The sequence below is a fragment of the Dipodomys ordii genome, unplaced genomic scaffold, assembly GCF_000151885.1.
Source record: "Dipodomys ordii isolate 6190 unplaced genomic scaffold, Dord_2.0 Scaffold182, whole genome shotgun sequence".
In the NCBI taxonomy this organism is placed as follows: domain Eukaryota; kingdom Metazoa; phylum Chordata; class Mammalia; order Rodentia; family Heteromyidae; genus Dipodomys; species Dipodomys ordii.
In genome coordinates this window covers 3,328,560-3,354,615 of record NW_012267398.1, presented here as the reverse complement: position 1 = coordinate 3,354,615, position 26,056 = coordinate 3,328,560, and the positions used below count along the sequence as shown (strand labels likewise).

At 41.7% G+C, this 26,056-nt stretch overlaps 1 protein-coding gene across 1 annotated transcript in view; it reads right to left on the bottom strand.

Moving 5' to 3' along the window:
- Positions 1 to 2,763: 2,763 nt before the first annotated feature.
- Col12a1 (collagen, type XII, alpha 1) overlaps positions 2,764 to 26,056 on the bottom strand; it is a 127,933-nt gene continuing 104,640 nt past the window's right edge. The window contains exons 52-65 of the mRNA XM_013034114.1: positions 25,293 to 25,370; positions 23,048 to 23,134; positions 21,128 to 21,181; positions 19,943 to 20,038; positions 19,348 to 19,401; positions 18,961 to 19,014; positions 15,985 to 16,038; positions 14,321 to 14,392; positions 9,852 to 9,887; positions 9,671 to 9,737; positions 8,357 to 8,545; positions 7,362 to 7,430; positions 5,371 to 5,541; positions 2,764 to 2,975 (exon numbers count right to left, since the gene is read on the bottom strand). Coding sequence (XP_012889568.1) covers positions 2,806 to 2,975; positions 5,371 to 5,541; positions 7,362 to 7,430; positions 8,357 to 8,545; positions 9,671 to 9,737; positions 9,852 to 9,887; positions 14,321 to 14,392; positions 15,985 to 16,038; positions 18,961 to 19,014; positions 19,348 to 19,401; positions 19,943 to 20,038; positions 21,128 to 21,181; positions 23,048 to 23,134; positions 25,293 to 25,370 — 1,251 coding nt within the window. The 3' untranslated portion in view covers positions 2,764 to 2,805. The remainder of the gene's footprint in view (positions 2,976 to 5,370; positions 5,542 to 7,361; positions 7,431 to 8,356; positions 8,546 to 9,670; positions 9,738 to 9,851; positions 9,888 to 14,320; positions 14,393 to 15,984; positions 16,039 to 18,960; positions 19,015 to 19,347; positions 19,402 to 19,942; positions 20,039 to 21,127; positions 21,182 to 23,047; positions 23,135 to 25,292; positions 25,371 to 26,056) is intronic.

Genomic DNA, 26,056 nt, shown 5'->3' with positions numbered 1-26,056 from the left:
TACAAAAGCAGCATAATTCTTTGTAGATCCCAAAATGGATGTATGCATATTTGCAAAAGTATGCATGTAACCTCTTGTCAAACTTGCTAAATTGTTAGTTCTGTTATACAAAATAATTCTATAAAAATACTGATGTTAGGATTTGTGGAAATGTTCTTTGCAAATCTTGACATTTTTCTCACTCTAGACCTCATCAGAAGCTACAACTTCTTTCCATACTAATTTCAGGCTAGTTTCTTAAAATTAAGAGCTTTAGCTTCCAATATACCTTACACCTAATGAATTTCTGTAAATGTTTCCATAATGGGAAAAGACAACAACAACAACAAAAAACCCAACTAGAAAAGAAGTTTCAAGTTGAATTTCATTCTCATCAAAGAAACTCTGAATAACAGAACCAGTGCCTACATATTCTAGTTTATGGGATTTTACCATGCATCTGGGTACCCAGACCATGCAGCCTCCTCTCTCCATAGTTCAATGAATGGGTCCGCCATTAAGTATCTCAAAAACAATTTGAACAGAACATTTCAGCAAACATAATGATAATGGAAATGTACCATACCTAGGAATTCACTTTCTGCCTTGCCTTGGTTAGGAACACCATGGCCACAATTCCACATCCCTACACTAAAAGATAATGACCCCGTTCATGGCCAACAAGGAAAATGAAGCTCACATCTTGCCAGGCATCCCTGTGTGCTTCACATGCATTTGGCTCTGGGAGCTCGAAGGCTTGAGGCCCCACCTGCAGCCTCCTCACCCCTGAGCTTTCCACCAACAGCCATCAGAAACCTAAATGTATCAGACACTACTGAAATAACTTGAACCGAGAGCCAACAGCTCTGTAATACTAGCTACACAGGACATTGAAATATGAGGATCACGGTTCAAAGCTAGCCCAGGCAAGAAAGTACGTGTGACTCTTATTGCCAATTAACCACCAAAAAGCCAGAAGTAGAAGTGTGGCCCAGTGGTAGAGCGCCAACCTTGAGGGGAAAAAAACAAAAGGATAGCACTCAGGCCATGAGTTCAAGCCCCAGTATGGACATACAAAAAGACAATAAAAAATGAAGGACACTGGAAGATCTTGGAAGTTTGGAAGCTCAGTGCCTAGAAACTTAAGTGTTTTGAGATGGGGAAAGGACGTATCTGTTGGTAAACAGTTCAGATGCAAGGGAGATAGACTCAGTCCTGTTCTGACGCTCCTCGGGAGAGTTTGTTTCTTCCTACATATGCCAGAGGTAGAGCACCCTCAGTGATGTGTTCAAGCTTTACAGTTTGCATGTCAAGAACCATGTGAACACTCTCAGCTTGCGACCTCTTCACACCCTCTAATGCCACCAATGGGTCATCCAGTCTCCCAAAAGTATTTCATTCATGCTTTGGCTCTCTGAAAACCTTCTCCCACTCCCCTCTCCTCCTCTCTTCAGTTGATGCTGAAATACCTTCGGAGAAACATTTTTCATTGTTTTCTTTGACATCCAGAATGATTTCTATTAACATGTCTTCTATGGAAAACATTTTTTTCCATTAAGGAATCTTCTTTTTTGCAATGTAACTTGCTGTTGGGCAGCTTGTGGTATAGGAAAGTAATTAAATGCACACAAAATCATGCGGATAGTTAGATTATTTGGTTGTTTAGTGTTTCCAAGGTAACCTGGTTGTTTTTCCATCAACCCACACATCCCCTACATTCCTAATAAAGCCTTGGGAATCTGCTGTGCTTTTTAAGGCTGTCACCACTCTTCTATGACTTCACCATATCATTAAAAATCTAAAGTTATTTAGCATAATTTAATATTATTAGCAAGATCTGTAACCGTATCCAGGGATATGAATTTATTTGTTGTAACAACGGCCTGAGCAGTCCAAAAAGCCATTCAGAGCACACCATTCAGAGAAAACAACACACCATGTGAGATTTTCAGTAGTTTTATTGAAAAATGCCTCTTTTGTTTCAGAAATAAATAATATAAAGGCGGTGAAATTCACAATCTGCAGTTAAAATATAAAAAGCAGCAATTCTATGTCCATAGTCTTGCAAACATTTTTTTTCCAACTGCTTTTGATAACTAAGAAACATTATGCTCTTGAGAAGGAAAAATAAAAAGTTCATACTAATATACAACACAAACATGCAATTTCCATCTCCGCAGACCCACCTGCAACTTTTGGCCTACCTGTGAAGGTGTCTAACACAAGGAAGTTTAAGGCACTATGGAACTTGTCCCGGGGCGGGGCGGGGTGGGGGGGGGAGACGCTAACTTGGAGCTATGTGGCTGAAGTTGTGTGGATGGTAAAGGCGATGTCTAGGAGCATCGGTGCCCTACTGTACCAGGCGGATAGAAAAAGGCGGATCAGAGGTGGCAGTGGGGTCGAGGATCCCCTCCTCCTTGATCGTAGGAAGGGAATTCTTGGACTTACAGGTAAGTATTGGGAAAGATAAAGAGCCCTCTGGAAAGACGCCTTGGTTCTGGTCCCGGGACTCATTGTCTATCTAAGCGCAGTGCTGACGCGCATCCTCCGCTCGCCGCTTTCTGTGTGTTTGTGTGTGTGAACAAAGTGTTTTATTTTCTGGCAAGGTTTTGTTTGCAGGGCAAAGGCACGGGTGAATGCGGAGCGCCGGGCTTCCTGGAGAACCGGGCTGGCTAGGGTCGGGAGGGGGAAACTGCGGATGGAGCCATGCCCGAAAACCCAGCCCCGCCGAGATGCGCACGGCTCTACGTGACCTGCAAGTGAACATCCCGACGCGCCCGCCCGCCCGCCCGCCCGCCCGGCCGTCGCAGGACGCGCGTGGCGGTCTCAGGTTCGAAGCCCGGGGCCTCCGCGCAGCGCGCGCCGCCAGCGGTGAGGCTGCTGCTGGGCGGGGTCGTCCGCGCCGTAGTCGTCGTATTCGGTCCTCTCGGGCTCCACCGGCACGATGAAGGGCTCGCGCTCGGGCAGGTAGGCCCCGCCCTGGGGCACGTAGGGCTCTGTCCGAGTCAACATCACAGTTACAGCATGGTACGGAAGGCACACGCACACGCGCACGCGCACATGCACACGCACACGGCAGAAGCAAGTCATCACCGCGCTCAGAATCACACGAATAGATAAGTTACATCGTCCTGATCATTGCCATTTGCAGAGAGAATACGGTGACCCAATCATGAAATGGCATTTAAAAAGAACAAAGAAGGAAGAAAAGGACAAGAAAACCTCCAAAGATCCAGCAGTAAGTACAATCATTGCACAAATACCTAGAAAGGATCAGAGACCAGGCCAAAGAATTGTACCTATGGGGGATTTTTCCCAAATCCCCGAACAAGTCAAAGAACTTGAAAAGGCCAGAGTCTGGTGGCTCACACCTGTAATCCTAGCTACCCAGGAGGCTGAGATTGGAGGATGGCCATTCAAAACCAGCCTGGGCTGACAAATCTGTGAGGTTCTTATCTCCAATTAACCAGCAAAATACAGGAAGTGGAGATTTGGCTCAAAGGATAGTGCACAAGTCTCGAATCAAAAAGCCAAGTGAGAGCACAAGGCCCTGAGTTCAAGCCCCAGTACCGGCACCAGAGAAGGGGGGAAAAAACTTGGAAAGATGAGAAGGTGAGGAGAAATTTTATTGGCTCCTAGCAATTGAACTCTGGAGGTGAAAAGTATCTACCACCAGGTAGAATACAGTACATGGCATGTCCTGTGTCTGTCCCCACAACTGACTGACTGACAGCCAGTGGAAGAGATACACCATGACAACAGCAAAACAGGAAAATTAAAAAGTGATCTTAAGCTTTGGTCTGAAAATTGCAATTCCAAAAGCCAAAGGATAATACACATACAAAAGAAATATTAAGACGTTCCATGCCCCAAATCAGTCAGCTTACAAGCAAGAGATGGAAAGATTCCATTCAATGTTATTCCAAGAGACAGAGAGCAGCCAGCAAGCATCAGTGCACAAGCTGATTATAGACTTGTTAAGAGGTTTTAGCGGACAGGGTCATATACAAAACTGTTTACAAGCCACCATTAGTTTATTATTTACAAAAGATGTTTCTCTTGAACCAGGTTAATTGTTTTGTTTGTTTTCTTAAAACGGCATAATCTCTGCTGGTTAGTAATTTTGTAATGCACTTCGTTCACAAATGCAGCTCCTCGTGACTGTGTGTTTGAACTTTTATTAAAAAAATACTTTTCTATATTATGACTGAAATGCATCAGGCTTCTACTGCTTTTGTATCATTCAAGTTAGTATCCAGAGTCTCCACCCTCCTTTATGATGTCTGCCCCGGCTGTTAACCAGATCTGTGGTGAGATTTCCAGACTCATTTCCTAATAAGCGCGTGCGCAAACATCTCAGAAACAGGATTTTTCATGTATTCAAACTGTAAGCAGCACTGGCGACTTAGAAAATGTGTTAGCCGGAACCTGAAACAGGTCAAAGATGATAGTTTTTAAAAGTTGAATTACGATGCAAAATATATATACATAATACACATCCATCTAAGTATGCAATGGTTAAAGTATACACACATATCTATATATCCATGTTTTCAGTTATTCCCACATGCAATTAAGCAGTGGTGAGTTAAATTTATTTCATAATTTATTGCAAGTTTATGAATAAGTTATATGAGACATACATTAAGATTCACTATTACTTTGGGTCATAGGTGATTAGGCACATAAATATATAGATATGTAGATATTCAACTACTCATGCATAGTTTGCCATAGCAACCATATCAAACAGTAGTATCCTTTTTAAATTTGCAAGATGCTTGAGGATGCACTATTTAAAAAGTCAGTGTAGATCTCCGTGTGATAAGCTGATATCTAGATATCTCAGTGTGATAGGCTGATATCTAAACTCCTCAAAGCTCACATCCTCCAGTCAGTCCCCAGAAACTTCCACCTTCTACACTTGTTGATGAAACCATCAACAAACTTCCCAAAGATTAAGTCCCAGATTAAATAAGCATTCATTTCATGGTCACTATGAGACACTGAATTGCTTTCAGCTGCCTATGGTATTATCAAATATGTTAACCTACATATTTTACACATCTTTTTCCCTTGGCATTTTACTAGTGTATTGGTTTAAAAAAAAAAAAAAGAAGTCAATTGGCAGAGTTCTTGGAACTTCCAAGGAGGATAAGGAAGATAATTTTTTGTCATTGTGATTTGGTAAATGCAGAAATATAGAAAGAGAAAGTAATGACTTAAATGTTCACATTTTCTGTTATGAGACCACACTGCTATTCATTAGTCACACAATAGAAGTGAAGTCTCAGTCGCTATGGTTAGGAAATCCTCAAATTAACCTTCCTTCAAGTCCTAGAGATTCTTTACTTCACATGAGTCTGTGTTCCTACGATGCTAACAACATACCTGGATAGCCTTGCCCGTTGTATGGGATGCTGGCACACTGGGATGAGTCACAGTATCCGGGGGGCCCAGGGGGTCCTCGGATACCTGAGTTTCCAGGACGACCGGGAGGACCAGGAGGACCTCTTGAGCCTGTGGACCCTGGTGGACCCGTCCTGGATTCTCCTTGTGGACCTATGCAAAAGTCAAGCAAATACATTTTCCCTGGTGTTAAATACACTTCCTGAGGGAGCCAGCAATATTTTAAGAGGCATACGAGTGTATGGTAAGAATTAGCTCCCTAAGAAATCCCCAATGGGCCGGACACTGGTGGTTCACACCTGTAATCCTAGCTCCTCAGGAAGCTGAGATACTAGGATCATGGTTTAAAGCCAGCCTCAGCTGGAAACTCCATGAGACTATTATCTCCAATGAATCACCTGAAAACCAGAAGTGGCGCTGTGGCTCAACATGGTAGAGTGCTAGCCTTGAGCAAAAGAACTCAGGGACAGCACTCAGGCCTTGAATTCAAGCCCCATGACCAGAAGAAAGGAAAGGGAAAGGAAAAGGAAAAGGGAAAGAGAAGGGAAGGAAGAAAAGAAGGAAGGAGGGAGGGAGGGAAGGAAGGGAGGAAAAAGGAAGGGAGGGAGGGAGGGGCGGAGGGAAGGAAGGAAGGAATCCCAATGGGAACCATCTTATCAGTGACTCTTCAAGAGTTAAAGCCAGAAATCTACTACTTTAACAATCTTATTAAAGGAAATTAGCAGGAATTCAGCCAAGCTAAAGGTTATCAGTGAGTCCTCAGTTTTGTTCCCAGGCCACAGAGATAAGAGCTCCTGAAGGAAAGGGCTCTACATATTAGACAGCCACACTGACTACCATGCAAACATGTGAACGTCTGCTCCACACCTGCAGACTACGTGAAGCAGGCAAGGTTATGTCTGGACAAAGAGATGCTCATTTATGGCTAATAGAATCATCAAGATTTAACCATAGGATCCAGACCGTGGGTGGCTGAGATCTGAGGATCATGGTTTGTAACCAGCCTAGGCTGGTCTTTATGACTCTTTATGACTCTTATCTCCAGTTAACCAGCAAAAAAAGCCAGAAGTGGAACTGTGCCTCAAATGGTAGAGTAACAGCTTTGAGCAAAATAGCCAGCGGAAAGCATGAGGCCCTAAGTTCAAGCCCCAGTACAGCACCAAATATAAACAAACAAATAAACACATAAATAAATGATTAAAGCATATGGCTAATCTTGGTTGCAAGGATCTCACAGCCTTCATAAGGAAGAAAAAAATCTGCAACCTAGCAGATAATATGCATAAAACAAATGGATAACTGCTACTTCTTTTCAGAATATTGGAAAAGCTGTAAATGAAATTTTGTAATCTATCAAGTCTTTTAGTTATATTTTTCTCAGTCCAACAGCCCCATATTAAGCATGTTTTAAAAAGGTAAATGCAAATATCCTTATAGGATATGGAATCAAACAAGACAAGTAGAAATTTGCTATAAAAAGAAAATGCCCACCGGGTATCAGTGGCTCATCCCTGTAATCTTAGCTACTCAGGAGGCTGAGATCTGAGGATTGCAGTTCAAAGCCAGCCTGGGTAGGAAAGTCTATGAAACTCTTATCTCAAATAAACCACCAGAAAACTGGAAGTGTCTCTGTAGCTCAAGTGGTAGAGCTGAAGGGTTGAGGGACAGCGCTCAGGCCCAGAGTTCAAGCCCCATGACTGGAAAAAAAAAGAAAAAAGAAAATGCCTACCATTTGTGTCACTAAAAGCACACATCTTTGTGTACTTGACTCACAGTAAATGAATAGTAGGATGCATTTTTTTTAACAAAAGAAACATAAAATTGAGGTGGTCATGCAAGTTGAACTCTTCACTGAAAGATATATATGACGGTATGAATGCCAGAGCTAGCCAGATGAAGCTGTGAGTCTCTCAGGTAATGCTGTGCCCTCTCTGATTTGTAGCTTTACCTGTCTGAGGTATGAGCCAACCTACCTGGAGGCCCAGGCGGCCCTCGTGATCCTGGAGATCCAATGCCCCTTTCACCTTTCTCTCCAGGCAAACCTAAGGAAAGCCAGAATAACAAAGCACCGAGTGACATTTCCCTGGAACACACATTTTATCTTAAATGATCATACTTGGTTTCAAGAAATTCATTTCCTTAGTGAAAGCAGCGTCTAATTTTTCGCAGAAGTTCACTCCTTCAGCCAGATTCTTTCTAGACATTGGTGTAATTCCAAATTTAGGGCCAAGAAACAAATCTGGCGGAAAGTCAAGGGGGAAAAAATATTTGAAGGAAACAAACATGTCTAATGTATTTTTAAATTGTTGTCAAGAGCGGAACTCTTGAATAAATAAGTTGCTGTTTAAAAACCTCTCAAAGAAATCTTATCGTTAGTAGCTGGCATCCAGACCATGAGATTTGGAGAAATACCTAAGTTGTCTCTTGAATACAAACTAGTGTCCTGAAACCATTGTCCTGAAACATCTGGAAACAGAACATTCTATTTTTCCCCTTATTCTTTTCCTTCAATTGCACTTACTTACCATGAAATTCAAGTCAAACCACCATGGAAGCCTAGCGCCAGACGTTGGATGGATGAACAGAGAACACTGGCATCCGAAACTACAGAGCTGCTTAAGTGCACTCAGTCACTGCTCCATTTTTGGAACAGCCACAGCAATTAGCAAGATTTTGGAGCCTGATTTCCTTTTGCCAAGACACAAAGTTTCCCATTACAACAACCACAAAAATCAGAAGATAGCATTATCTCTACTGAGATCTTCGGACCAAAGCAACTTGTGTACTAAGATACAGATCTCTAAGGTCTGTAAACTGCTGTGTGTGTGGGGGGGGGGGGATTCACTCATATACATCTCTTCTGAGACTGTCCCATAAGACTAGTTTACTCAGTTCCATTCTCCACAGGCCTCCAATCCAACCTAGTTCATCTCTTTATCTCTATGCAGCAGCATCAGGGAAGGCCTACCTCGTTCACCAGGAGGTCCCTGCATGCCCGGGGTGCCAGGAAAGCCTGGTCTGCCCCCAGGCCCTGGTTCTCCTCTGGCCCCAGCACTGCCAGGAGGTCCTGGGGGTCCCGGGGGGCCTGGCTGGTTCCGATTAGAGTGGTAATCATTTGGAATCTGGTTCAGCATCTGATTGAATCTGCTCATCTGACCTGTAATGAGAAAGAAGGGTTGGTAATAAAATTAACTAATTAATTAAATAAAATAAAAGCAATAATGGAGAGGAGAAAGAGTGGAGCTAGCTGCATTCTCTTAGCATTTAAAGAAACCGATCTCCAGTGTTCTTTCTTTCCAAAAAACATTGTAATTAAGAATCTAAAAATAAAAATAAGACAGTCACTCTTGCCATCCAGTACAAAATGATCTCTGATAAATGGTCATTTCCATAAAATGCCATTCTGTAAGCCCTGGGCATTACTAAGAAGACAGAGTAGTTAAAGCTTAATATGGCTCTGAAATAGGCCTGCCAGGCAACGTCATTCAACATTGGACCTATTTTAAATGAACAAATCATGCTATTCTTGTATGGACCTAAGGCACCAATAACCAGGTTTTAGAGCAAATTGAAAAATACACATCTCTGGGCCATTTTCCCAAAGATGATAATTCACTATGTGGGGCACGATCTGGGAATTTTCTAAGAAACAACGTAAGTGATTTTCAGGCAAGCAAGTGTACATCAAGAACACATTTTGAGAAATGTTCGTTTTGAAACTTCTCAGAGGGGGTAGGGGGGAGCTCTGAATTGAAGGTGTACTTGCACTCATTCTGCAGTAGACCTAATAGACTTCACCAAGTAAGAAGGGGCTAAGCCAAGTGGTGCATGGGCCCTGATTTCAAGACTCAGTATTGGCTGGAAAAGAAAAAAAGGAAGGGGGACATTTTATGATTAATCTTGATAAGCCTCTTTCGTGCAATGATAAAACTAAAACGCTGGAGCTTAAAGGATTCAGTGCGTAAGTACTTGTCAAGTTTTACCCTGAGGAAGTTCATTAACAAGTCTAACATGGAAACAGAAAAGCCCTTTTAAAATGTGATTCTGTAACCAGCTGAATCTAGAAATATTGCCTGAGGCTATTATTTTACCTTAGTGACAATCTATAAAATATTATTGGCTTTATCTAATCATCTCCAAAACCAGCAGTGTACAAAAGCAAGAGCTCATCAAATATAAAATGGAAACATAGCTCTTACATGCTCTATGACTCAAACCCTGCCATTTTTCTGCTATTAATTTAAAAATCATTTTCCTGTAATAAAAAGAAAGTCAATGTTACCACTTATCAGTTGCTCGCAGACTTGTCTTGCTACTGCTCGCATCATGTTCTGGGAAGCAATGTCTCCCTGTTCGTTAAAACAAGGAGAACTTTGAGTGTGTGATTCTTTTAGTCCTATGGCATCAGATGTCAATGCTTAACAGATGAAAGAACTGGGAGTGGAATTTTAAGAAATACATACCCTATCGCCTTTCTCTCCTTTCAACCCAGATTGGCCCTGAAACAGAAATTTCATACATTACAAAACTGACAACTGGTCTACAATGATGCATGAATAGACAAGACTGTTGTCTAATGAATTAGCAAAATGATGCATCACATTCTTATCTATAACTCATAGTTGGCTTTTCTGTCAAAAAATAATCTCATCTCTCACTTTCTGTCTCTATCTTTTTCTCTTTTTATCTCTCTATTTTTCTCATGTCTCTTTGTCTTTCTGTGTCTCTGTCTCTTCCTCTGTCTCAATGACTTTATTCGTGCCTTTCTCTCTCTCTCTCTATTTTTCACTTTCTCTATTACCCTGTCTCTCTCTCTCTCTCTGCCCTCTCTCTGTCTCTCCCTGCTTCATCTCAAAAATACAGGCCTTCAAAAACAGTGCTTAAATATAAATATTATGGCCACCATTATAAAAGACGTGCCACACACACTTTTTGAACTTGAACTGCAATGTACATGACGATTGCACATAGACCATGCAACTCTATTGCAGTTGGTTAACTGGGCTGGTTATGGTGGAATATCCAGGAAAAGGAGGTGAGGTTCCACTCGGCTCCCTTTAGCATTAGTGGGCCTCTGGCCACCCCGTCGCTAAAATACACACCTCTAAAATTCCTTCAGTGAGTCTTCATATATTGGGTAGGGAGAGAACCCAGTGTCTCTTTTACTGAATAACTCAAACAGTCTCATGTCCAACACAAGGAAAGAAGCTTTGGCTTCTTTCACTGGCCATAAGAGATCTTGGAAAATATCTTCCTTAGAGTGCAAAAAGGTTTTGTGCTTTAGTCATAGATTTGCAAGCTGCCAATTGCTATTATTGAAGGAAGATCCAAATTTAAACAAATTCGATATTTACATTGGAGTGGCTGACTATGCCCAGGTCCAGTGAAATCATACAGAGAACTATCACAGTGAGACCCTCCCCCTGCATTACAAATGTTCACCAATTCAAAAATAGAATAAGAAGAAATGAATCTGATATTCAGATAGTATTCCAAACCAAACTCATCCTTACCATTTGCATGGAAAACACTGCACCCAGACAAGACTTTCACCTGAACAATTCCATTGTTTTCCTAACTGGTCTCTCTGCTTCCCATTTTGTTTCCTAGATAGTCTATTTTCCACACCAATTCCAGAGTGGGGTGTGTGTATGCGTGCGTGTGTGCGCATGTGTTTGCATGTGCATGTGACAGTATAGAACTTCAACTCAGAGCCTGGCCATGGTCTCTTAGCTTTTTCACTCCACGTTGGCATTGTACCACTTGATCCCTAGCTCCATTTCCAGCTAATTTCAGGCTAGTTGGAGATAAGAGTCTCAGGAATGTGTCTGACTAGGCTGGCTTCAAACCTCAATCCTTGTATCTCAGCCTTCTGAGTAGTAGTATTACAGAAACCTGGGTGGGCAGGAAAGTCTGTGAGACTCTTCTTGCAATTAACTACCCAAAAAAATATGGAGAGAAAGCTGTGACTCAAGTAATAAGAGTACTAGCCTTGAACAAAAGAGCTCAGGAACAGCACCCAGGCCCTGAGTTCAAGCCAAAGATTGGCACAAAATGAAAGGAAACAGAAGGGGAAAGGGAAAAGGAAAGGAAAGGAATCACTTCTTTGTCCCTAAGATCTCTGTCCAGCACTGAGAATAACATAAAAATTCCTATTTTACTGGATGTCCACTTGGTCACTCGACCAGCATCTTTCTTCCTTCATCATTTATTCCCCCACACACACCCTCACGCCTTCCACTCCTGGTGAAGACCTATTGAACACTGTTTTCATATGCCAGACTGATGCCTCATTTGAGACTGTCATTCTTCTGTTCCTTCTGTCTGAGACCCCCTTCCCACACAGCTTTTCCCACACTTTACTCCAGTGTCACCTCCTCAGAACGTTCCTGGACAGCTGTGTCTAAAACAGCTACCTGTTCCCATCCAATCCCTGTCCTACCCCTGGCTGTGTTCCTTATGGCAGCTATGGTACTTTTTATGTGATGTTCCTCCATGTCCCCTCTAGAATCATGACACAGGCAATCACTCAATCTCATTTATTGTTGCAACTCCTGACTTTGAAACACTGGATAGTTCATTGCATATGTTTATTAAATGAATAACTATTCCATCAACCTGCGGCTGGAAACATGCACCACACCACATCAGGTTTTAAACTAACAAGAAGTCATTGACTGGCTATAATAGCTAATGACATAAAGTAATAGTGGTTGGTTCAGGTGTTCTCTAAGATCCATATAATACATACATATTTATGGGGCTGGGAAGTTGGCTCAGTGGTAGAGTGCTTGCCTTGCATGCATGAGGCCCTGGGTTTGACTCCTCAGCATCACATAAGCAGAAAAAACCCAGAAGTGGCACTGTGGGTCAAGTGGTAGGGGGCTAGCCTTGAGCTGAGGGACAGTGCCCAGGCCCAGAGTTCAGCCCCCACGACTGACAAATATATATATATATATATTTTCATATAGTAGTTTTGGTTTTAGAAATTAGAGGAAGATGAAATGGAGAAGAAAAGAACAGGTGATCTGCTATCTTAGAAAAGGATCTGGGTGTTGGTGTTACATGCCAGTAATCCTAGCTGCTCAGGAGGCTGAGATCTGAGGATAGCAGAAGCCAGCCCAAGCAGGAAAGTCCAAAAGACTTATCTTTAATTAACCACTCAAAAACTGGAAGCGGCTGTAACTCTAATGGTAGAGCACTATCCTTGAGCACAAACAGGCTCATGGACAATGTCCAGGGCCCCGAGTTCAAGCCCCACAGGCAACCAAAAAGCAAAAACAAAAAATACGGAAAAAGAGGAGAGATGAAGTCGGTCATCTCCAATTAAATGCATACCAAATAGTAACTATTTTAAGAAAGGCTTGGGTTTGGTTATCATTTTACCAAAATGGAAACATTAATAACAGTTAATTTGTAAGGTTTTTTGTAAGTTGCAGTGGGGTTTTTTATACACTTGATGGTAATTTTAGATTGTTCTAATGTGTACATTTTCTTTGTGTTGTGACAGAACTGGGGCTTGAACTCAGGACCTGAGCACTCTCCCTGAGCTTTATCACTCAAGGATAGCACTCTACCACTTGAGCTACAGCTTCATTTCTGACTTTTTGCTGGTGAATTGGACATAAGAATCTCAGGGACTTTTCTGTTCCAGGTGGCTTTTAACCACAATCCTCTGATCTCAGCTAGGATTATAGACATTACCACCAGTGTCAATCCTTCCAATGTGTATTTTTAACTTATTATTACCCTGAAATTGTCTTATTGTACATGATTTGCAGAAGCCATTTTCATTTCCAATGTTCAGAGATAACAATTTAAGTAAAAACATTTTACATAGCTTTCTTCAGGCTTCTAGCTGACTGATTTATGTCTGAAATACTCTTAGATGAGATGAGGATGACAGACCATGTAAGGCTATGGAGAGATCAGCAGTTAGTACAAATCGTGGTAGATATTTTTAAAATATTATTTTAAACAAAACATCTAAATAATGAAAGTTAACTTATATGTAATTATGAAATGGTAGTATAAAAGAAAAGCACAATAAACAACTAAAGTTGATACAATTACGTATGTATATATTATGTAATTACCTATGTATGCATTTACTAGTTCTAGGAAAGCCAGGTATTGGTGGTTCATGACTGTAATACTAGTTTCTCAAGAGGCTGAGATCTCAGGATTGCAGTTCAAAGCTGGCTGGGGCAGGAAAGTCTGTAAGACTCTTATCTCCAATTAACCAGCAAAAAAACCTGAAGTAGAGCTATGGATCAAGTGGTAGAGCACTAGCCTTGAGTGAAAGAAGCTCAGAGATAGCACTCAGGCCCTGAGTTCAAACCTCAAGACACGCATGCACACAAGCCTGCTAGTTGAATCTAGGGTCTTATACACACTAGGCAAGTACTTTACCACTGGTATAGTGAGCCATGCCTCCAGCCTAGCAAATGCTTTCAAGTCAGAGATAAACTAATGTTTTAGCATCCTTAACTAAAAAGATAAAACACATGCCATGTCTGGTTGTCAAAGGGTTAACATCCACAAACTAAGGATGAAGAGCGCCATTCACCATGGGGATGTATTTTTCTGGCTTACCCAGTATACCATTTCTCAGTAAAAAGAATGATTTTGCTGACCCAGCTCCAAGGCTCTGGGTGTTTATACAGCACAGAAATATGTGCCTTGGTTCCTCATCCATCTCTCCTTTTAAAAAGACCCAATCATCACAATTTTCATCACAAAAGATTACAACAATTCAGTGAACTAAACTTTCAAACTAGGATCATGTCAAAACCATGGGTTTAGCACAGTTGCAACCAATCTTAAACATATTCACAGCTGAGGTAACCTAATCCTGTCCAACCACTGGCACTCTCATTATTGGTACCTATGGGAGACTGAAGGGAAGAAAACAGGTGAAATGCCCACTTACCGGTCTGCCATGGTCTCCAGGTTTTCCTGGTTTTCCACTTGGCCCTGTCACTCCCGGAGAACCTGGACTTCCCTAAAGCACACAGACCAAGAAAAGGAATATTAGAACACCAAGAAAATTCCAGCCACCGCCAACCAACAGATTACAGCCACGCTTCAAAGCTTGACAGAGAAACAGCATGGAGAGGAAAGTCAAATTTTAATGTAAGAGGAAGGAGAGATGGAAATCCTGAACATTCCACCTCAGGTTTTGGGGAGTTTTTTTGGTGAACTACGCAGTTTTAAAATATATCTTGAAGGTATGTGTACATGCATGATGATTTGCACAATTGACACACTATGGGCCCAGTAAATACCTTAAAAATCAATTCACAGAAAGCAATTCTCACCCCTCCCCCACTGTTTTACTTTATTTCTACCACCAAAGCAGAAAACATTCCAAGAGACAGAGATTGAAAACTTGGACTAGAGAGGGAATTGAGAAAGTGGCTGATTTTTTATTTTAGACTAGAAATTAGTTTTTGCTTAGACACATCTTGGAGACTTCTAGTGACTTCTATCTCCTTTGCACTGAAAGCATAATTTTTCCATATCGCTTTTAACATAACCTCCAGACATTTTAACTATATATTGTTATATATTTAGTGGAACTACTTATTATCACTTATTTATTAATTACTTAGTACCTATTTATATATATAGTAGAATTGTTTATAATATGTAATAATTAACACATCATATTCTAAAGCCTAAAACATAGTTGAAAATTGAATCATCAGATTTTGTAAAACAATTTTTTATTCCATAACTATACAAATTATAAGCTCTGTAATAAATATTTAATAAAGTATACTGTGCATTCAAACCTCCCTTTTCTGAAAGCATTCATTTAATATAAATAATACAATTATTAACATGTTCTCAATTCTTCATACCCATCCATCATCTCACCCATTACCCCCATTCTGTTAGAACCAGATCATTTGCACAATGACCAGCACCAGCTTTCTTGCGTACATCTTAAGTAGAAGGCCATATGCTTAACTTGTGCATAAATTTACTTCCTCACAATGATGGATGGTTCCTCAGTAATCATGTCCTTCACATTTGAATGCCATAGTCCTCAGGTTCTTAAGCTTGTCAAGTTATTAAAGCCATCCATTCAACCTGAGAATGAAGAAAGTGAGGCACTAACCAGCTAGTGACCAGATGAGTCTGAGATGAATGGATGGATTGATTGATTCTGTGCTGGTAGTGGAACTTGGACTCAGGGTCTCATGCTCTCATTTGGCCTTTCCACTCAGGGTGAGTGCACAACCACTTAAGCACACTTTCACTTCAGCTTTCTGCAGACTAGCTAGGGATAAGAGTCTCTCAGATTTGTCCCCCCAGGCTGGCTTTGAATGGCGATCCTCAGATCTCAGCCTCCTGAGTAGCTAGGGTTACAAGTATGTACCACCAGAACCCAGTTAAGACTATATTTTGGCACATAGGTTTTCCCTAGCACATTAGTTTTTGATTTAGGAAAAGTGAAAATAAATACTCAACAATATACTCACAGCAAAAGTGCAATATGCCTCAAAGTCAAGAGACCTGATTCTCTCTGGCAGAATGAACATAGAGGGTAAGGGGAAAAGAAGAGACAGCAACCCATTCAGTTCTTACCGGAGGCCCTGGTGGACCCCTGGGTCCCATTGCACCATCTTTTCCAGTAAATCCCTACGATGAAAAGGAAATTAATTTCGGAATAGGAAAGAAGTGAACAGATTTTTTTTAAATAGACACTGAATAGATTGTTGAGCGTAAAGTGTCATGAGAAGGGTTTAGCTTGATACAGTATTTAGCAACTAAACTTTCAATATAAAGACACATTACCTTAAAAACAATTCCAGTGTACCCTATGCTTAACTAATTATGTTAATTTCTGTACTCATTCATTTCAGTCATTATAAACAAAATCATTTAGAATCTCAATGAAATTATCTTCCCAAGAAAGCAGATTCCATTCAAGACTCCAGCTTTTGCTTTTCTAAGAGTGTAGAAAAGCTAACAAAGAATAGCCCTTAGTTTTTGTCCATTAGGGGTGGTACTTGGTTTGAACTCAGGATCTCACACTTGCCTAGCCATCTGAGACATGCCCCACCCTGGGTATGCTTTAGTTTGTAGAGAGTGTCTTAGGCTTTTGCCTGGACTGGTCTCAGACTGCAATCCTCCCCATCTGCCTCCCACATAACTGGAATTACCAGAGGTGTACCATACCAGGCTTGCTCCCTGAGACACAGTCTCCCTAACCTTTTCACCTGGGCTGACCTTGAACCCCAGATCGTCCCCTCCCCACTTCCCAAGCAAAAAACCTGACCCTTTCTACCAAAAAAGAAAAAGAAATCAATTTCCACAAATTGGCCCAGTGAGTAGAATTGAAGGAAGGTTGCTGAGAGAAGTCAATGGTATTGTAAGGCTCACTGCTCAATTAGAAAGATCTGCAAATTGTCAGTGCGCTGAAGGAGGACAGTTTATCTCCACTCCTGGAGCAGGTGTCTTTACTCCTGGAGAAAAGATGCTAAGCTGTTGTAACTGCCCCTCACCTAGAAGAGAAGAAGGCTTTGTCCTCATCACAAGCAGTTGGTCTGTCTCCTCTCTCTCTCTCTCTCTCTCTCTCTCTCTCTCTCTTCTCACCCAGGAACCAGAACTGCACAGGCATAGATGCTGATAGATCCAGCAGGAGGCCCACAGAGCCTCCCCTCCAGGGCTCCCTCCTTGGCTCCCTCCTTGGCTTCTGCCCCACATTGATGAGTTGTTTCTTTTTTCTGCCTTCCATGCCAAGTGACCTTTGTATGGAATGAGTCACATTGCTACCTAGTTAGCATTTGTTCCCAGCAGCAGGTCTTTGAAATCCGGCCAAGGATTTCTGAGTCAGGTTGTTGTTTATGGTTGTTGCATTCCTCTGTCAGAAGAGATTTTTGTCCTAGTTTCTAGCACGCATAAGGACGAGCATTTCACCCATCTTCTTGGATTCCAGTGAAATCTGCATTATTTGGATGGCTGCCTATATGAGTATCCACCCTTCTTTTTAGTTGATTGATTTTACAACAGCAGAAGCTTATTTTTTTTAACTTGTTTGAAATATTCTTCCTCCCTTCCTTTAAAAAAGAAATGTTTTCAAAAACTTATAGGGATAAAATGTCAGCGTGTTTTCTGAAAGAACTGGGCCTGCTTAACAGAAAACAGATCCCAAGTCAGTCTGATATAATAACAACACGACTTCTGAGAGCCACTTAAGCGAAAATGTTCCAGTAGTATTGATTGCACAGTTTGAATGGCATTTTTTCTATTGAAATATCTCCAGCTGCTACCTTGAACACTCTTTCATTTCTAGGTAAGTATCATAGTTTTATTATCTTCCTTTGGTCGCTCTGACAACTTCCTGATTAACTAGTTCCTTTTGGGGTGTGTGTACTTGAACTCAGAGCCTCAGAATTTCTTGCTCACTATTGGTGCTCTACCAATACCAGTTTGGCATTTTGCCAAATTGGAACTCGAATCTCTTGAATTTTTATGTCTGGACTAAGCTTTGAACCTGGATCCTCAGGTCTCAGTCTCCTAAGATTACAGGCATTTGGTAGCACTTGGTAGCTATTTTCTTTCACAGAGACAGATCTAAGTTGGGATGTGGAGGATTTTATTTTGATCTCCTCTTAAGAATTACTCACTAAACCAACTACATGCTGTTGGGAAGCAATTTTATTTTTCACGTTTTTATTGCCAAGCCGAAGCAACTAACACTATGTCCTCCCACATACTAGCGATTGAGGAGAACAATGATGGTTCTCACACAGACATGCACATTGACCTGCCACCGTGCTTCTGTTGATCCTAGTTTTGAAACTGTCTCTGAAGAGAATGCTGACAGCAGGTCTTCCTTGTTCACCATGGTCCTGGGCTTTTTGTCTCATTTTTATTTTCAGAGTTCAAGTTTCTTGCGTCTATTGTGGGTGCACTGGGGCTTGAACGCCGGGCCTTATGCTCTTGCTTAGTTTTCTGTACTCCCACCTGGACCTCAACCACGTGAGCCACACCTCTACTTCTGACCTTTTGCTGGTTAATTGAAGAAGAAAATCTCTTGGATTTGTCTGCCTGGGTTGGCCCCCAACTAGGTTCTCAGGTATCAGTAGTAGTAGTTAGGGTTACAGGCATGAGCTCTGCCTCTCGACCAACTTTCCTGTTTCTTAACAAAGATGTTAATATCAATGTCTCCCTAGGTTCCCCAAACTGTTTATGTCCCCTCATCTGCTCATCAGTTTTCAGTAGGTAAGTACACAAGGCCAGGACAGGTAAATGTGAGGCTCAATATACACCTGTGCTTTGTCCATTCGGGTTATGAAAACATTTGGAATCGTAGGACTCTGAATACTTTAATAAGAATCTAGGGAGGCTAGAGTTGCCCCAAACCCAAAACCTATAGCCTTAAGGCTGTGAAAGAGGATAAGGCCAATCATCTTTTCCAGTTTTCTTGCCCCGCCCCCAGAAGACCTGGATCACCACATGGCACACGTGTGCTGGCCACCAATGCAGACGGGATGGGAGAGGGCAACAGTGTGATCTCATTTCTAATATTGTTACCTCTTGCTCAAGAAAACTTACTCGATCTCCTGGAGGTCCAGTTGGTCCTGGGGGCCCGGGTAATCCTGGGGTTCCCTACAGTGAAGGAAACAAATGAGTAAGACACAGAATTCCCGTGTGGAAAGGGATTCTGTTCATCTCCACAATACTCTTTCTTTCAAATGTTCTAGAGCACGAAACAGTAATCAACAAACACCCTTCAGATGTTCAGTGGGAAAAGCAGATATCTGAATGGAAGAACATGAACTTGAAGGCCAGACCCAGAAGATGGCCCTGGAATCAGAGGAAGCCCAGATGCAGACTTAACACTCTGCTGCTCAACCCTGGCTCACCTTTTGGAGCCCCATAAAGAAAAGCCCTCAAAGAGTACAGGGCAGGTAAGAAAAGGCATCTTCAACAACAACTCACCGACCGGCCTGGAAGACCTGGCTCTCCGGCATCACCTTTCATTCCCTGGCGCCCCTGGAGTGAAAAATGGAATAATGGTTCTCAAGCATGGTGCAGGGGTGAGGGGAAGAGGAGAGCTAGGAGTCACTTACAACATCTTCTCTTCATAAAGCCAGTGGTAGGGCAGAGGTCAGCACACACAGTGTTTTTGAGGGGAGATGAATAAGCCTTCTTTTCTTTTCTTTTTTTCTTTTTCAATTAATGCTCATTTTAAACTACAGATGCTGTAATTTCCACTTACAGTGCTTTATGAGGTAATTTTATATCTGCGGGTAAATACACCTAACTTTGAATAAACATACTTCCACCAAAGTGGTCTATGCATTATTTCCAAGAAATCATTTTTCCTGAAGCTCAAATGAAGAGGAACAGTATTTTTTTCCTACAAAGACATCTATGATGATGTATACCATTTACACATCTAAAATAATATTCATCCCAGGATATGATCTAAATGACACATCTTGTTGAATGCACTGAGGAAACATTTGAGTTTGGCAAGCCATAGAGAAGAAAGTTCCAGCTAAGCTCACTTAATAGAGAAAATCACACTTACTTGTTCTCCTGGAATAGAAAGTCCATTGGGTCCCTGGGGACCCGGGGGGCCCTGAGGGCCGGGAGGACCAGTATCTCCACGAGGACCCGGGGGCCCCTAAAATACAAAAGAGGAAGCTAAGATCTGAGGATCACAGTTCAAAGCCAACCTAGGCAGGAAAGTCTATGAGACTCTTAGCGCCAACTAACCACCCAAAAAAGCTGGAAGTGGAGTTGTGGCTCAAATGCTAGAGCTCTAGCCTTGAGCACAAACATTCAATGACAGTACTCAGGCCCTGAGTTCAAGCCCCATGACCAACACAAAAAAGTAATTAATTAATTAAAAAAAGAAGGCAGCCGGGCACCAGTGGCTCACGCCTATAAGCCTAGTTACTCAGGAGGCTGAGATCTGAGGATCGTGGTTCAAAACCAGCCCAGGCAGGAAAGTGGGTGAGACTCTTATCTCCAATAAATCACTAGAAAAAAAACCAGAAGTGGCGCTGTGGCTCAAGCGGCAGAGCGCTTGCCTTGAGCTGAAAATAACAGAGACAGTGCCCAAGCCGAGTTTAAGCCCCATGACCAACAAAAAAAGAAAAAGAAAAAGAAAGAAAGAAAGAAAGAAAGAAATGAAGAAAGAAACAAAGAAAGAAACAAAGAAAGAAAAAGAAAGAAAGAAAGAAAGAAAGGAAGGAAGGAAGGAAGAAAGAAAGCAAAGGAGGAAGAAGACCACAAGTAACAGCATACCACCCAATACTAATGATCATTGTAACTCCAAGCTATCAATTGTTGAATCTTTGTAAACATTTTAGAATCTATACATCTATAAAAATGTCTGCTAATGTCATTCTTTCCTCCTTTGACTCATTGAAAAACTGGCAAGTACAGTAAATTCACAAGTAATGCTTTGACTCACATTAAAAAGTCCTGTTAGAAGCAGATTTTTATGTTCGTATATTTATGTGGATTGATTGACATGTATATAAAACCCAGATTCCCTGAGACTGATTTAGAGCAGGCACTCTGTCCTCAGGAGAGGTGACTGCAGGCCTCTACTCCATAGCTGAAACTAAGGACAGCCCCTGAGGCACACTGACACTGAAGCCCCTGTTTCAAAGCCACACGTCCCCTCAGTGGAAATTTAAACAGCACATAAATGAACTCTAAAATATACATATAAGCACATAAATGAACTCTAAAATATACTTACAATGGCTCCATTGATGCCTCTTTCACCTCTGGGACCCTTTGCACCAGGTCCTCCCTAAAACGCAATAGAAGCATTTTTAGCAGGCACATAGGAAAAACAGAAATCTGATATATAAAAGTTACTTGAAGAAAATGAATACTAGGGAGCTGAAGCACGTGTTTTCAGGAGCAGGGAGAAGTTCAAGGGGTGGCAGATGAGCAGAGAGAAAGGGTACGCAAACATGGTCATATTATTCAATGTAGATATGTGAAAGTAGAAACAGAAAACTTGAGGGGTTGGGAGAAGATGGGGTGACCAGTGGAAGGGGTTATACTCACAATCTGACATGCTGAATGGAAACCCTTCTTATACAACTACTTAAAGATAGTAAAATGTGCTTTGAGATAAGATGAACTATATTCTTTAAAGAGCTCTAAAACAAGAAACCTATATGTAAATTCATACAGAGTCATATGCACAGATACACAATAAAATTGCATATGGCTGATTCCCATGGTATAACTCCTTCAAACAAGTAACAGACAATTTAGCGAAATGAATACTAGGAAGCTGAAATATATTCTGACTGGGAAGTTACATAGGTTTAAGGGAAGGGGAAAGGTAAGTGGAGAGAGGAAGGATGGGTGAATACAGTCATAGTATTCAATGTGTGAAAATGTGAAAATGGAGGCAGGCACCTTGAAGGGGTGGGGAGATGTGGGAGAAGGCTGGAGAGGGGTGCCAATGATTAAACGACATTGTCCTCATATACTGAAATGTTGACATGAAACCCCTCTGTACAGCTACTGAAAGGTAATTTTTAAAAAGAAAATGATATCTCAAAAGAAAGAGTATTTCAAATCTCTTTGAATCTCAAAACATGTATTTAAGAAATCAGAATCTGATGGTGGCTTATCTGAGCTACTCATGAGGCTGAGATCTGGGGGTCACGGTTCAAATCCAGCCCAGGAAAGGAGTCTGTGAGACTCTGTATCCCCAATTAACCACTGAAAAGCTGGAAGTCAAGCTGTGGCTCAAGTAATAGAGTGGTAGAATTGAACTAAAAACCTCAGGGACAGTGCCTAAGATTGAGTTCAAGCCCTAGGGCTGTCAGAAGGAAGGAAGGAAAGGAGGGAGGGAGGGAAAAAGAAAGAAGAGGGAAAGAAAAAGGAGATTAGAAAGTAGGAAAGAAGGAAGGAAGGAAAGAAGGAAGGAAGGAAGGAAGGAAGGAAGGAAGGAAAGAAGGAAGGAAGGAAGGAAGGAAGGAAGGAAAAGAAAGGATGGATTCAGGAATCCAGAGATCCCTGAGCAAAGATAAAATTAATATGTGATTACATCTAATAATGTTACCTCTCAACTACAGGAAAACTTCCTTTAAACAATCTGTCCCCAGATTCAACTTTATGATTCTACATACAAATCAGGTAAGTCACTGTTACTTTATAAAACTGAATGCAAAAGGCAATGCATTTTGACTCTGTATATGAGAAGCTACTTTCTTATTGGCCCAAACTCAATTTGTCTTCAAACAACAACCCAAGTATAGTAAAATCTGAGAGAATCTGGAGCTGGTCCTGTGTTAATCACCTATTTTCTTCAACGAAGCCAAGGTGGCTTTTTGAAATCCTCACAGTTTCAAAGCCAGATTTGTCTTCTTAAGAGAAAACTTCTTTGAAGATTAGTCAATATCATTCCAAAGGAAGAATACAATAATAGCATTCTCGCTGACACCTTACAGGTGTCAAATACAAGGATCAAATTTTCTCTGTGCTTTACTCCATTTCAGATCTACAGATCTACAGATCTCCATTTCAGTGCTACAGAGACAGTCTGCAGTTTAGCTTTCTCTGTTCTAGAAAAGACAGATGGATGGCAGTATTTTATCGCCTCCATACTGGCAAGCAGATTACTCCAAAGATTGATTGATTTGGGTTTTCTTACTGCAGGGCCGGGAGGTCCCGGAGGTCCAACGCTGTCCTGAGTACACGTACAAGCGTTTGGAAGTGCAGGGCATTTGGCTTCATCTCTCTGAAATTTGAAGAATATTTACACATGCATAACAGAGGTGTGCCTCCCATCCCCTCACCTCCCTTCACTGAACCAGGAAGTCTGTCTTTCAACTGGAAAAGACACGAATTGTAGTTATCACGACTTATAAACAGTCTTACATTAAAACTGGCTTTGCTCCTTTGGGTCTTTATTGCTTGCTTTACTTTAGGAAACCACACACTACCAAAAAAAAAAAAACCAAAAAAGTTTATAAGATTTCCTGAACCACTGGCAATTTAATCCAATTTTCCTTAATCCAATGAGAGACAAATGCCCCATGTATCTTTGTTGTTGTTGTTGTTTCCTTTTGCTTTCTGGAGACAAGGTTTTGCTGTATACCTCAGGCTAGCCCAGAATTCACAGGCTAGCTTTGAACTTGCCACTTTCTTATCTCAGCCTCCCCAGTGTTAGGATTACAGGTGTGCACCACCAGGCCTAACTCAACACTCACACTGTCGATATTAAATTTAATGCTTAACTCAATATCTTAAACAGTAACTCTCATTTTATTCAGGGGGGAAAAAAAGCCAAAACCATTCCCATGCCCAACAAGACCATACATGTTATAAAAACTAGCACCCAGTGGGCCCATCTCTGCCTATCAGTCCCTGACACCCTATACGCATACACACACACACACACACACACACACACACACACACACACACACACGCACACTTGCTTTCATTCTACTCTAGCCCCGTGGCGTTAGGGACATTTATAATTCCTTCCAGCTAGAAAGATCTTCCTCTACTCTTCACACAGCTTACTTATTCAGGTCCCTGCTTCAATCTAACCTTTATCTCTGAGGGCTGATGGTGCCTGTCCTCCCTCCCTTTTCTCAGCCCTAGCTTGTTTTTCCTCCTAAGGCTAATGCCTACAGCACAGTACACTCATCCCTCACAATCTGAGGCTGGAGTGGGGAGTGGTTTGGGGGGTACTTTCCAGGTTCCTGCAAATATTGAAAAGGAAGAATGTCCCGGTCCCTTTTATACAAAGTTTCCACATTTGCATAGAATCTACTCATATCCTCCTGTTTACCTGAAGTCATCTCTAGATTACAAATAATCCCCAGTATAGTAGTAAAGCTATGAGGAGTTGCTAAACTGTACCATTTAGAAAATAATATCAAGAAGAATGTCTGTCCTAGCTCAGTACAGATGCACTTTTCAAAATATTTTCAAACTGAGCTGGGCACCTGTGGCTTATGTCTATAATCCTAGCTACTCAGGAGGCTGAGATTTGAGGATCTCAGTGCAAAGCCAGTCAGTCGATGTAGACAAATCTGAGAGCCTCTCATACACAATTAACCAGCAAAAGGCCAGAAGTAAAGGTGTGGTTCAAGTGGTAGAGCTTCAACCTTGAGCATAAAAAGCTAAGCAAGAACAAGCAATTCTGAGTTCAAGCCTCAGTTATAGCACACAAAATCACATTGGTTAATGTGAAATTGGTTAAATCTACAAAGGAAAAACACACCACTGGAAAAAGCCAGCTGTAATGTATTTGATAAGGTTTCCTCTCTATCGGTCACTAAGACGGTCACATTTTTAACACTATACCCCTAGCACACATAATAAATGCTTATAATAAATACTTGTTGACTAAATAATGTACACTTATTCTTTGACTGCATGCAGCATTTTTCTTGCCAAAAGGCTCAACTCTATTTGTGGCATTCAACTTTGTAACTATTACCAACTTCACAAATGGAGTGGGGGAGGGGCAAGGGGATGACCCAGCATTTCAAAAAGAACTATGGTTATTTCTAGCATCTAAACAAACTCTTAGACATCAGAAAGGAGATGACTCTGTCTATAGGACATGCCGATATTTTATTAGCCCCAGAAAGATTTCTGCACTAAGGAATTTTATCAAGCGTGCTGACTCAGCATGACTTTTCTGCCAGACAGAACTTCCAGATATGGTCTTGAGAATTCCCAGCTAGTGAGGGAAGGGTCACCAAGCCTGGGCCAGAGCTGAGCTGATGGATTCCCAGCATTGCCTGTTCCTTGACTCCAAGCAGAAATACCACCACTGCATGCCACTTCCTCTGCTCCCAGGACATCTGTACCTCTGGGGTTGCTTCCTGGGGGGGGGGGGGTTAGTAAACCCCTGGACTGAATCCATTCTTACTTACCCTGGAAGGGATGTCACAACATCTGTCTCTACTGGTCCATACCGGGCTGCAGACAATGTCAAAATTCTGGATTTGGAACTGGGGGGGAGGGAAGGGGGAAAAGCAACATGAGCTATACATGCAATGCATAAGAAATACTTCATATTAACATTTCTATATTTTAACTGCTGACACTTTCTTGGACTCTTTTAAGGGGGCAAGTCCTAGAGAGCAATGTGCTTCTGACTTTATAAAGAAACAACAGAACACAGATGACTGAGAGATGGAGAAAGTGAGAGGCATGTGTGAACTTCCCATTCCGAGTTCACTTCCTTGGTTAAAAAGAAATGTGTGATTGATTGAGAGCTTTTTACGAGAACATCAATTTCCATCCTGAAATGAATTTGAACACTCCACACATTTATATGCAGTGTGTGTGTGTGTGTGTGTGTGTGTGTGTGCTAGTACCAGAGCTCCAACTCGGGGTCGGAGTTCTGTCCCTTAGCTTTTATACTCAAGGTTGGTGCTCTACAACTTGAACCACAACTCCACTTCTGGCTTTTTGGTGCTTAACTGGAGCTAAGAGTCTCACAGACCTTCCTGCCTGGGCAGGCTTCAAACCACCTGGGTTGACAGGCGTAAGCCACCATTGCCGGGCTTTCAATCAATTTTTAAGAATCTCCTCTTAATGTCCCCTCCCTAAGGGCCGCAACTGGGAACAGGGATGACAACAGCGGGAAGGCTGTGATTTTAGGCATAGCTATGTTTGCCAGGCAGCTGTCAGC